Here is a 14,664-nt window from a genome sequence, read left to right on the forward strand (position 1 = left end):
TTGACCCTAAATGCATTAACATAAATCGATATTCTTTTCCATAGCTCATCCAACTGAAGTGCATCAGTCCCTGTAAAATTTCAAACTAAGCGGGGAATAAACTCAAGATTTGCACTGAGTGGTCACAAAATGCACTTAAAATTTTTACAACATGGAAAAGAGTTAAAATATATATATATATATATGTAGAATAAACCCCATAGCATTATCTCTGTTCTTGGCAGTATTCATTTGCTGGTGTCATTATATCTGAAATGGCTGCATATTTTGTATTATCAGTTGAATGAATGTTACTAGTTAACACTTATTAGAAGTTAACTCAAGGCAGATATGCACAAAATAAGTCAAAATGTAATTTTACGATCATGCATATGATAAATTCAGGATTTTCTTATGATCATTACAAAATGTCAGGCGAAAAAGTGAGGGTGCCCATACAACACTGTAAACTCAACACTTATCTTTCAATTTCTTGATTATCACATGGCACTTTAAATACAGAAAAAATCATCATAGTGTAGTATATACAGTATGGCATAGATGGTAGACTTATAGCCCCAGAGGAGAATTTTGCTGCATGTCATATAGAGTTATTGTTAAAAGCATCAAACTGTTCTTCCATTTGCCTATAGCGGACCATACTTCATTCTCCTTTGGGATTTTGAATTGATGAAGGCCTGGAGATAACCCACTGAATATTATATCGATCTATTAAATGTGCAATGCACACCTCTATAAATCACTAGGATTATTAGCTCTGCATTTATTGTTCTGTTTATTAAATATTTCATATTGATATAAAAAGCTATTGCTCTTATTTTCGAAACACATACCTGACCTATTTTAATTATTTATTAGGTAGAAGGGGTTATTGCTTTAACGTTGCCATGTGACCTCATCTATTACCATGGTAATGTATGGTCACGAGTCAAAGCTTCTATTAGAAATGTTATTTAAAGTCTGCTCCAGGCAATTGGCATATCTCACACTCCTTCACCTATTTAGCCTTACCTACTCAATATGAAGTAGCAACAGCAAGAGCCTTGTGAGCTCTGAGTATTATTGAACATGCACATTAGCAATATATCATGAACACAATAAATCTCTGGTAAAATGTTAGAGAAATTAACATTTTGTAGAGTGTATAAAAATAGAACAGGAGATGCTGAAAGTAGTATGTGCAATGTATCCTTTAATATCTATTTTTGAAGGAAAAAAAAAATATATTTTTTTTTTCACTAAGCTCAATTTTTGTACTTATTTTCCATGTTTAAAAAAATGACAATCCTAATGTCAGGCAGTTTGTGTAGTTTGCATTATTATTAACAGACACTAGTACTATTAATTCCTGGAGTTATCTGCCCTAGGCACTATGTAAACTGGCTCTAATCAGGCTAACTGCTCTTTGACATAAAATTGTAATGTTCTAAAAAATGGAACCCCCCATAGAATACTGAAATGTTAACCCACTATTTTATTGGGGGGAAATAAGTCTGTAAACCAGCCTTACTGCCCCCAAAAACAACTTACATACTTTGTAACCAGAGCTACATTAGTAGAAGGGCATTCAGTAACCACTCGTTAACCACTCAACCTCCTAATAGATTACAAAGAGCCTGTCCTATCTCTCGTTCTAGTATGTTATATGTGTGTTCAATTTATTGTTATTGTTAGCTTTGTATTCTCTCATCATTGTAATACAATGTTTATATACTAACAATACATTCTACAGTAAAGTTGCAGTTTCATCTTCCTAACTTCACTTTACATAATAAAATACCAACTCCAGTGAGCTTCAAGTCCATAAATAGCTTGACTGACAATGAGTAAAACGTATTGAAATAAGAGAGATTTCTTGGAGGTCATCTCACTGACTAAAATATGCATCATGCAGGACCACCTCAGCTCTTCTGAAGATGAAAATGGCCACTTATAGTTCTCTGATTGTAAGCCATCAAGAGCAAAGCTTCTCTTTCTGTACCAGTGACTTAAAATGTCTGATTATGTTTGTTGTCAATTGAAAATTTTGTTGACTTTTCACTTTTCACTATTGTTATAGCAAAACCATATGGAGAGGATGTAAAAGACGAAAGAGAGGTCCAATAAAGTGGTAGACTGTGGTAGGCATATAAATGGCATTTAAAGATGAAGTACTTGTGTATGAAACAGCTGCACTTTGACTTTTAATCCTGAAAATGTATTTCATTACATGATTATATGCTTATAGCCATCAATTTAAGTTAGAGAATGGAACACAATGATTGCTATAGTAGCTTGGTAATACAATTAAAGCTTATGATATCCATGCGTAATAATTGTATTATTATATTATTTTCCTATTCTTTAATCACATTGGACCAGATTTTCGAATTAACTATGCGATTAATATTGGAGGCTGTAAATAAACTCATACCTATAAAAATAGCATTAAGAATATATTGAGGATATGTGCATTAAGATTGGATGCTGTAAATAAAAACTCATCTTATACCTATAAAAATGGCATTGAGAATATATTAAGGTTATGTTGCTTGCACAACATAGGCAGGATCAGTTGCAGAATAGGCTACATATTCCTCCCAATTCTTTCTCTAATTCTCTACTGTGCTTCATGCGTTACTTGAAGATGTTGAATGTAATTTTTTACATTATGGTCAAAGTTAGGCTCCTTTCTCAGGACATTACCAGTGCCGCAAACAATGTATCTTGTATGTTATTTTCGTAAAAAAATGTAGGATTCACCTAGTTCAAACACATGTAATCCTCTGAATTCTTAAAACCAACTAAGTAGATGATGTCAAGCACAGTCATGAGTAACAAATTCACTTTAATTAATGGCTGTTTCCAAATTGTACTGTGAGTGCAAATATTTTATTGCCGTGAGGGATTTTCTGTGCTCCAGGCACAGAAATAATGAATTTCACTTCAGCAGTATTAGTTTTTATGTACCCATGTTAAACTCAGACTGCAGGGGAATTTGTAGAGAGGGCTGTCAATTATTTTAAATATAATAATAAATACATTTTGTTTTTATAATACCTGTTATGCTGTGTTAGCAATCCCTATATCGGAATACTTTTTAAATATAAAATAACCTTCAGTTTAAATTTACCAACTATGTAGCTTTAATGAGTATATTTCAGACCTTATTTCAGGCACATGGACTCTTAAGGGTTTATTATAAAAAAGGGAGAATGCAGGAAAGTTGTTTTTCTGTTCATTCATTTCACTATACATTATGAAAGGTCAACTCCAGTGACCTTCGGCTGCAGGGGGAGCTGGGATGGATATGTATAATGTATAGTTAAATCAACAGAAGCTCTTCAAAGTCTCCTTACCAGTTTAGTTACCAGTTCAGCTCTTCTTGCTAGAAAAACTTGCCAGTGTAGGCCTCTCATAATGAAATGGAGGAGTTAAAACCACAATACTCCTACAAACTTTCCTTCCAACTCTCCTTTTAGTGAATAAACCCCTTACTGTTTGTGTTGGTTATTCTTTCTGGGGTTACACACACAAAAGGTTATGTATAAATTGTCGGGTTAAAATTGCAACCAATGGAATAATGGTATTTCCTGTCATTGGTTGCCATAGTGATAAAACCACTCTTCAGTTTTTTACCAGAATGACTTTTTGTAGATTATCCCAGCTATAAAAAAAGCTTTATTTATAATTAGATTTGTGCATTCAGATTCAAATCAACTTAATTTTTAACACCTCTTTCCTAATTTGTACTTTCTTCATAATCTCCAAAAATGAAGAAGGACCCTCAACAAAACTAATGAAAATAAACAAAAAACCTCCAAATATTCATTATCCATTCCTTCATTTATTTAACACGGTTAAAACCTCTCCTCACCTTTCCTTAACTTAATCACTTGGAACCAGTCCCAAATTTTCTTGGATGTCATCCAAGTCAGTTTATTATTGGATGTTATCTAACAGTGAATTAACCATGAAGCTTATTTAAAACTCCCAGCCTCCCAATGGTTGGGCATCATAAAACTGACTGAGCATTACATGGTTGCAGTATCACAACCAGGGCCAGCATTAGGGGTGTGCAACCTGTGCGGCCACACAGGGCGCCGTGGCAGCAGGGGCGCCTGCCTGGGACTTAAATTAAAACATCTTTTTTTTTAAACTTTATTTAACATCCTTCACGTTAAATAAAGTAAAAAAAATGATGCTTTAATTTAAGTCCCGGGCACGGGGCGCCGAGCGATTGCTCGTGAAGTTTTCAGCAACAGCTCGGTGCCCCTCACTCTCCATGACTCCGTCGCGATGGGGGGTGTAGTGAGAAGGGGCGGGGGGAGGAGTGAGAAGGGGCAGAGGAGTAGTCCGCACAGGGCGCCAGAACACATAAGGCCAGCTCTGTTCACAACAGATGGAAAGCTATTGGCTACCCCTGTTCTAGAGTAATGAAAAGGTTATTATCATTGCAAAAGCAAATTAACAAACTTGCTCCATTTTACAAAGGTATGAAATAAATTGGTCACTTCTGCCTATAAGATTAAGGGTGTTCTCTCACTTCAAATATTCAGTCTAGGGTTCAGTCGCTTTAGGTTTATTTGTTCTCAAATTATGAATAATAATAATGGAAAATGATTTAAAAACATAATATTCTAGACAACTACCTCTAGTCTGCGGAGTTATCAACACTGATACAGGGCTATAAGGAAACCTTGTAGTTTACTTGGTGCTGCTGTTGTGCTTTATATCTAGTAGTTATAAGTTAGTAGTAGTGCTAAGACTGCTGCCTCTGCCACAAAACAAATTATACAAGTGTCTTGCCATTTAGTTTGCTGTCTGTTTCTCTCCTGCATCTCCCAAGATTGATATAGACTGTCACCTAAATTGATTTCTTTTAAAGAATCAACTGCTTGCAAAGCGCTAAGTCATTACAAGAATTTGGAAGCAGGAACTAATTTCTTTGATTCTTTGAGGTCAATAGGTATTGGTGTGTGTCCTAGAGAGAACTTGAAAAATTAGCTGGTAATATAATATTTTAATTGACTACTACATTTTCCCAATTCCCCACCCTCATATTTTATATACTATATTTACTGCAGTTTTATAGGATATTGATATCTCCAGTTCACATGTAAATATGCTAGAAGATGGTGAAAAAGCTTGTTTAAAAGTTTTTTACATAGTGAGAAATAATCTAGAGGGTCATTTTTGAGCATTTTTAGTGTGTTTAGGAGGATAGCATGCTTTAACAGGAGCCAACAAGGTTCAATCCAGAATGTTGGTTGATTACATGACCTGCTACCAACAAAGGTACTCATTACATGCTGAGTTAACTTGTTGTGTATTATTGGTGCTATTGTTCTGTATTTTACACACCTTGATGTAAATCTAATAAGCAACCACTGTATACAGGATAATGATCAGATCAATGTATCACTTAGTACTATGTTATAACATAACAATGTTACTACTTTTTTCCAGTTTTGGTTTGTGAAAGTTTCCATTTTAAAAAAAGTTCTGTACTGATATAATGCAGACATCATATTGGTTTTGCTTTTGTGCTGTGATGTGACAGCATTCCGTGGCCTCAATGTCCCTATTAGATTTAACATGATTTTAAGGTAACCCAAGATATTGCATGAACATCATTGCTATTCCATCTTAGGTTTCAGTGCAATTAGTTATTTCCCCTTATCTTTTTTATTGTCCCTTATTTTAGAAAGGTTTTCTCTCTGTTCCAATATAAACCTGCCACCTAGAGGTTCTTAGGTGACAAATGTTAAACTCATCACAATTATTACAAATCACTTTTTTTGAATAAGGCCTCCCAAGCATGTTTGGTATGAAGTATGCCTGCCATCTAGTGGTTATCCAAAATATTTTCTGTATAAAATACTCCACATTATAGTACTATTGTCATTCACTGGAAAAATGGCCATGATAATGCTTTGTTTTGCAACCTGAGTAGGCACAGTGTTGATGGGGTCATTTGGCAAAGTTGTTTTCTTTTTTTTTGTATTCAGCTTTTATCACATGCAGAAATCAGGTTGTACATTACAGTTCAGTACAAGTATAGCAGGTGTATCTCCAATTAACAAAATGCATGGCAAGACAAAAGCAGGTCTTTACAGCTTATGATTAAGCACTTATCTGTGGAACACATTAAGCATGTCCAACTCTAAGATTTATTAGTCCGTTTATATGTAAATACAGAATAAAGAAGATTTTTAGTGCCTGTTCTGGCATCAATTGACCTGACTATTTGTGTAGAGAAGTGCCGTTCATCTTTCTGATTTATGTGAACGTCGGGTCTTTCACTGGGGTAAGTACAGAGGTCGCAGCGGCGACCCCCTTCTTCCTGTCTCCTCATACAGATTCAAAATTGTATAGAAAGGTCCCTTTGACGTGAACTGCACCGATCCATGTTGGAAGGGACCTTTCTAAACTATTTTGAACCGGCACAAGGAGACAGGAATGCATCTGTGGCCATGTGATGTCACGTGACGCCACAGTGAAACCAAGGCTGCTGTGTGTGTGTGAGTATGGATGTGTACTTGTGTGTTTAAGCATGGATATGTAAGTGTGTGTTTGCATGAGCATAGATGTGTAATTGTGTATGAGCATGGATGTGTATGTGTGTGATTGTGGAAGTGTAATTGTGTAAGTGGGGTGAGATGGAGTGTGTGTTAGTATGAGTAATTTGTGTAAATTACTGACCAGCAGGACCACTTGAGACAATTTCCATAACCCCTACCATTAGCAGACATAATACAGTCCTCCATTCACTTGATGAAGTTTACCTTTTGCAGCCAGCATGTGAATTCTGGAATAGCGTGTGATTTCCAATACAAAGGAATGATGGCTTTTGCAGCATTAAGAAAAAGAATAGTTAGGGTTTTCTTGTATGTCCTGAAGGACTGTGTGTGATGTAGGAGCGCCGCTTCTGGTGTGAATGGAAATAAGGAGCCAGCAACGACACTGTTGACTTGAATTACTTTATCCCAAGCGCAGGCCAGCCATATGGAAATAACTCCCTTCCCATGCCAGGCACCTCCAGCACACCTCGGATGTGGTAGGAATCTGTGGCACTCAGCTGGGACTCTATACCATCTTGAGAGGAATTCGAAGGACACCTCTTGAATCTTACTTGATATAGTTCCCTTATGGGAGATTAATACAATGTTGTGCCAAGCTTTATGGTTCTCAACTCTCTTTCCCAGAACAAAGTATGGTAAAGAACCAAATTGGTCCCATAAAAGTAGCTTATACAGAATGGGTAGCAAATGGGGAGTCTCTGACCCAGCAGTACAAAGTTCCTTAAACCTAGTCCCTGTAACAATAAAGAAGATATAGTTTTTAACTTTGTAATAAAGAAACTGGTTTCTAAATGTGAACTGAGCCACCGGTACCATATTTGAAAAGACTTTCAGAGCTGCAGAACTCTTTAAGCCCATTACCCCCATTACCCCAGGAGCAAAAATCTGCGTTATGCACCAATGCAAGTAAGAGGCTACGTAACCTAGCACACTTTCTCGGACTGTAGAGACCTAAACATAGATGCACATTAGGTGGTGCTTGTCTCTTGATCCCTGTGTTCTAGGGGTGCTTGCAGCATGACTAGACTTGCCCATGTCTCTGGAAGTCTGCAAAATTGAGTACTAAGGGAGCAGAGCAACTGATTCAAGTGACCATCTTGTCAGGTGGTAGCAAGATTGAAGGGCAAAATCATGCACCTTTTGTTTGCCCATTAGCTGAGCCATAAGAAGACATTGTTGTCATATAATATGGACCAATTAAATATATTGAAGAGATTTTGAAAGAAGAATATGCTTTAAAATGACTCATGAGTATACATATTCAATACAAAATACTGTATTTCTGAAACCTGACCTTACAATGTCATAGTTATTGGAGGCAAATATATAATACATATGGATATCTGTACTTTTATATATGTTAACAATTGTTTTTAGTAATAGACAAAATAGGTGTTTGTGAGTCTGACATACTTGGTTTCAACCTACAGATATTAATATATTAATAATATAATATATTAATATAAAAAATGAAAAATTAAATGTTAAATTATATATAGGCTGTTATGGAACCGAGTATGGGTTTCAAGTTTGATTATTTCTTAAATTGTTCACATTTAAACTGTCCTGTACATGTTTGAAATCTTTCAGAGCTGGTGGGTCCATGGGGCCCAGGCAGCATTGTAACAGTGAGGGCAACGTTCTTGGAGAAAGGAGTTGTGCACCACTCCTTCTCCGCGAATCTATCTGAATTATTCTGGCCTCAGTGCCCTTCTGTAAAGGGCGGAGCCGCAGAGACAGCATCTTCCCCTTTCCTCCAATCAGGGAGAGAGGGGGTGCCCAGAAGGTCCACACTTTTGTGAAAGTGCACCAGGAGGCCAGGTTCACAGAGAAGCAGACAAAGAGAAGAAGACGAGAGAGGAAGCGGAGCTGCAGGGATATGGAAGCAGTCGACAGAGAAGGTAGGAAGACATTGAGAAATGAGCGTGTGAGCTAGCATAAATGAGAGTGTGAGAGAGCATGCAATTTTTCCTGACTTCATCTTCAGATGTTGGCCAAGGTTTAAGTCATTGTTGCCTTAATAATAATAATATTAATTATTATTATTATTATTATTAACAACAACAAAGGAACTGAGAAGGGAGTTCAGCAACAACAATAGTTACGCATCTGAGCCAGATCAATAAAATGAAAGTCAGGACCTAAGCAGAGTGTTTTAAGCATAACCAAACATACCTAATTATGTTAATCAGCTTTACAGAGAGAGTGTGAAAGAGCGTGAGTGAGAATGTGAGAAAGAGTGGAGCTGGGTTTTCTCAATACAGAGTGTACTTATTTTAAATCTATATATATATATATTTGGCCCTGCTCTCTCCTTTGTCACTCACCATATCCTACAACCTTTACCTGCAATATTTTTCTAGAATTTGTCTGTATAGATATGATTACAATACTAATTTGTTTACTTGTTATATCCCATCTGGGTTATTAACGTTCTACAAATTGCCTCTCCTTCACTTTGACCACTCCAACCCATTCAGGATACATGTACCACACTAGTTATCATGCTTTATTGTTCGTCATCTGCTGCTCCACCTTTTCAGTCCCTCTATGCCATTGGCTTTCCATACTCTCCAGTATGAACTAGACTTGCTCAATCGCTTTCGTACGAATGCAATTTTGTGACAAATGTTACCGTTTTGTCCATTAGTCCAAACAACGAACGAACGAGTGCAACATTGGACGAAAGAATCAAAAAACTAATATGCGCAATACGAAAATCTTCGTTCATTGCCGCAGACACCATTTTAACTACACTAAGAGAAGAAGAATCTCACCATTTTAATTCAACTTCTTCTTTTACAGGTTTATTTCTTATTTCCATGGCAACATGGATGGATGAATGGAATTTCTGAAAACAAAAATGTTGGACGAATTTCGTCCCAACAGAAGATGGTGATTGATGAATACAAGACATTTTTTTTCCACTGAAAATGGACAGGAAAATGAACAAGAAGTTTCCACCGGCACCCAAGTCTATTTTCAACACCTTTGACAAAGCAGCTCCTCGCCCCTATATCTCATTCCCCTGAATCCTATCCTGTGAATAAGAGACGTGCTTCTCCTTCCGATGGGCATTCTTCCTTGTCAGTTATCAGTGACTTTCTAAATGTGATTTTTTTTTTTATAATAAAAGTTTGATATTTGCCTTAATGATTCTAACATCTATTTAATTTAATCTTGTGATACTGTGCCATTGTTTGCTGTTTTCATATCTTTTTAGAAGCAAAGAATTAAAGAGACTTTTATGACTAGCCTGTTTTCTTGTATTGATATGTGAGTGCAATAATTGCCTGCACCAATACAGTTACTGTAGTTTTACAATATCACAATATTGCCTGTATTTCTTTCTCCTATGTGTCTGTGCGCCCCACTGTGAAGATTGCATAGACTTACATATAGACATCCATGCTCACATAAACTCAAACATGGACATTCATGCTCATATATACTTATACACAGACATTCATGCTCACATACACTTATAAATAGACCTGCCAACATTTTATTTGGCCGAAGTGGAAAAATGAAGTGGAAAACATTATGTGCTTGTAGACACGGCTAAAATATTAAAACTTTGCCCATTGACTAAAAAATACAAGGGCATTTTGAATAATTCAGTTGTATATCTTACCGAGCAAGGATGGTTCTAGACACTCTGCCCAACAGCAGGAATAAATCTATTTCAAGCTCTCTTGCCTTCAATTTCACTTAAAATCCACACCGGTAGAATCTCGTGTCACCTAGATGTCAAGTGACATGACGTTGCTACACAGATGCACTGCATCGCCAAGCACATCCCACCCCAGGAGATCCCCCCGAAGCAGTACTGGATTCCTGCACAAGGCTAGCCCAGTAAGGAATGATAAATAACATATACAAGTGTGTTTGTATACTGTACAGGTCAGTTGAGTGGGCATATTAGCCAAAACCATACTCCACCTTGTCCTGCTTATGCCCCACCCCTTTGGCAGGTCTCATATTTTGCACCTCCAAAAAAATATTCTGTAGTCTCCCATGCTTCTAGAAACAAGGCACATTGGGTTAAGAAAAATGGATTTGGATCTTGACTGTGAAGAATGGTCTGTCAAATCAGGACCGATAGCGACTCACTTCAATTAACTCAGGATTTTTATGCTTTTTAAATTAGTTAATGCATCAATGTATGAAGTTGAGTATCGTGAAAAGATTTTCCATGGGATGTAATAAATATTTATTAGTCAGACTGAGTTACAACCTTTTGTACATCACAATTTGCATAAGTTCTCAAGTTACATCTTGTGTACTATCACAAAAAAAACATAACATGGATTTTTACATAAAATGAAAACTTTACAGGCAGATTTCTATACAGTTCATACTTTTTCTCCAGTTTTTATCAATGTTTTAAAAACAAAATAGTTTCGTAAAATTTGGAAGTCAAACAAAAAATAAATAAAGTCACAAAATGAATAGACTTCCAAAAATGCATGCAACATTCAATGTGGAACATTTCATTTTTCTAAGGACATATACAGAATGTATGTAAATGTATCACTTTTTAGGGTTTTTCATATATATGTCTCTTCTTAAACATGAGGCTTGCTGTACAGATTCTGTGTAGATGACAACAAACACGCTACTCAGCTATCGCTGGGTTACCACCTGAGCACATCACCTTAACAACTATACAGACACAATTATATTGGATGCTCACAGTCACATGCTAAATGCCTGATGAAATTAGAATGTTTTCAATTATTTTCATCTAATACAAAATGTATACTTATATACAAGATAACAAAATAAAGGGACTTGCTTTTTTTTAACCTAATAATTCCGACCAGAGAATGATTCCTTTCACGCTAATGATATTTAACCCTTTCATCACCACATATGTTTGTAACACATTTGAAAAACAGATTGTGGTTTCTTCAGCTGAACTCCAGACCAATATACTTATAGAACTCCATCATAATGGAATCCTTTTTAAAGAGACAGTATTCACATTTCCAGGCCACTGTTGATACCTTTTTTTTTTTGGCTAACAGAATATATGAATTGTAGAATACACTATACTGAAATTACAAAATTTGGGTGAATAATAATAAAAAGGAATGTTTATGCCTACAATTATTAAAATGAAATCAATAATTTAGGCATTAGTAACATCTATGATGTTAAGAGTTTTAATCACCTGCTCTGGAATGCATTGCTTTTATAGGACTACAGATATATTTCATCTTGTTGTCATAATAATTTTACAGTTTCTTCTAGAACTCTGTAATCTGTGCTTAGCTAAACAAAAATTGTGTTGCCAACAATATAGAGTATTCCTTTGGGGGTACTATCTCTTTAAATGGCTGACCAAGAAACCACCAGTTTCTCACAATCAATAGCCAAGAATATACATTTTCAAGCATGGCAGAAAAATCTTGCCAATAAAACGCAATGATGTGTGCAATATAAACCCTGTCATATGTAAACACACACACATACTGTGCTTTTGCTAAGACTCCTAACATTAAGGAACTGCTTTATTCTCTGTCGACTTCAAATAGATTGTATAGAAAGTATAATTCTGATTTGCCTTGCATATAAATTAAAATATATTTAAAACATTTTTAAACCAACCATCCATATACAAAATCAATGGCAATCAATGATTAGTAATTAACAAACATTTGAACCTATGTTCTTACTTCTAGGAGAAGCAAACCAATAAACACTATAAATGTGCTAAAATATATGTGCAAAATAAAAATACTGATAGATATTTAATTACACTTTTTTTTTTTACAATACATATTTTTTTTTTCTGATGGTTAATTTTCACACACTGAACAAAGCATTGAAACATCAATTTGCATAGAATGCTTCCTTAAAACAACTTAAGAATTTGGTCTTAAACACAATTGGCACATTTTGGAAGCATGTTAAAAAAAATACCAAAAAGTCAATGATGCACCAGAAGAATTATCAATCACTCTGTAAGCACTACAGATGAAGAATGCACCTGTAAGAACTAAAAAGTTCTGGTCATACTAACACTTCAGTACAGTATGCCCCCACTGGGGAAAGAAGAGAACAAACTCGCTTGCAGTTCATATAAACATTACAATACTAAAGATGGCGGCACAGGAAATTGTAATTATCGACAGATGGAAAGAAACAGATACTATTATATTAGTGGAATGTACTTTCGAATGCAAGCAAAGCAATGTTCTGACTATTTAGTGTTGATTACAGGCTTTCTAGCAAGAATCCTTATTTGTGCTATCACTTTGACTTAATCTTCATAGCAACCATACACATGCTTTGTAACCTTGGTACATTGAACCTCAACATGGAAAAATAAATTTTACAAAATCGCACGTTGTAAAGCCACTGAATATTTTTGTCTGTGCACATCTGAGAAAATTAAACACACAATTAGGTACATGTATAGAGCAATCTCATCTGACATTTAATTGTCTCTGTTTTCCCTAACAATTACTTACTATGTTTAATGAGAGGCGATATGTATGTATGTACATCAATAGTAATTGTGATATTTATCAGTGACAATCAGTTTTCATCATGCCAGTGTTCTCGTTCACCTGAGTTACTAACAGAGAATGCAGAGAGTTATTCGCTGCATTCATCTTGAAGCGCCTCTTTCTTTTTTGCAGTATGGCAAGAGTGGCACGCACCTTCGCCAGGTAATTACTATTAATTTCAACATTCTGTTTGAATAAAAACACTTTCCAAACTTACAATGTTTTGTTAAATATAGTCACACTATGTGCTAATTCATATCCAAGCCACTGTCAGGTCAGGTGTATAATCTTGCAATGCATTAAAAGTTTTTTTTAGTCATAAGCACTTGGATCAAAAGTGTGATATATCTATTGTATGACATTTTAAAGTTGAATAATTCTGAAGTCTGAAACACCCTGCAAGGTATTTCTAAGTTGGAAAAAGTGTGAAAAGATATGTGAGCTGTTTAAGCCACTGCACTTATTAACTTTGTATTATTCTTCTACCATAGACTTAGTGTGGAAAATACAGATTTAAGGTGCAAATGATTATTCTGTTACAGGTTTGTTTCTGTGTTTTGAAAAATGTGTGTGTATATATATTTTTTTTGTCAGCATTACAATACTACAGCTCTACTTGCTGAAGAACACTCTGTACAATGAAACATCTACTTCTGCATCTTCCATTGTGTCCTTGGTAATATACATCCTACTTTCATTAACAACTATTTATTTGTGTCTATCTTTACTTTGCATTCTTACTCATTTTATCATTTTCCTCTACTGCAAAACACGTCAACAAAGTCAAATCATTGTCCCCTGGAACATTCACGTTTTGCTTCTTTAGCCATCGTTAATTTCATTTGAACTGATGTGATTCCTAACATTATGTCCCCTGTAACCTGTGTGTTTCAATGTGTCTGAGTAGAACTGACTAATAGTTTGTGCCAGTTCACTATCCTCTTTCTGAGATCCACTTTGTCCAGCCAAATGTATGCTTCACCAATTAGAGTTTTTTTCATAAATTTCCCCCCATTCGAGACAAGCAGGATCTGTAAGGAATCAAATTAGATAATGTTATTACAAAATTGACCCCCAGCAAAACCTAACATTTGCACAACATGGTTTTACTTTACACACACATATACATATATATATATGTATGTATATGCAATATACCCCCTCTTTTCCATACTTTACATTTTCAAATTTTATTTTGTGACATCTGTCGACTGTTTAGCAGCCCACCAGCGCAAAATACCACCTGCAAATGTATATATTTTTGGATAGAAGACAAGCCAGGGTATTTCACTAAGAGCATTTGGACACTTATCATGCAACCAGTTGGTCACCAATCCCTGGTAAGGAGAGCCGTAACATTAATTAACATTATTTTTTGTTGCTTTTTTCCCCACCAACCTTTCCATGTTTCTTAGGATTGTAAAGATTATATGCAACTGCAGATAAACCCAACAAAGTGTATTCAGCTCCATGTTTGGATTACAGAAATTCACCACATACGTTTTCGTATATATTGTTTGAAATCTGCAGGGCATACGACATACTACATTTCACTGCGCTCAACACACAAAATAGGGCAAAGT

General features: G+C 35.6%; 1 protein-coding gene across 1 annotated transcript in view; it reads right to left on the bottom strand.

Moving 5' to 3' along the window:
• Nucleotides 1–13,804: 13,804 nt before the first annotated feature.
• Nucleotides 13,805–14,664, bottom strand: part of PCLO (piccolo presynaptic cytomatrix protein) — a 127,636-nt gene continuing 126,776 nt past the window's right edge. The window contains exon 25 of the mRNA XM_053464498.1: nt 13,805–14,112. Within this exon, the coding sequence (XP_053320473.1) occupies nt 13,972–14,112 (141 nt within the window). The 3' untranslated portion in view covers nt 13,805–13,971. The remainder of the gene's footprint in view (nt 14,113–14,664) is intronic.

This window comes from Spea bombifrons, chromosome 4, assembly GCF_027358695.1.
Source record: "Spea bombifrons isolate aSpeBom1 chromosome 4, aSpeBom1.2.pri, whole genome shotgun sequence".
Classification (NCBI taxonomy): domain Eukaryota; kingdom Metazoa; phylum Chordata; class Amphibia; order Anura; family Pelobatidae; genus Spea; species Spea bombifrons.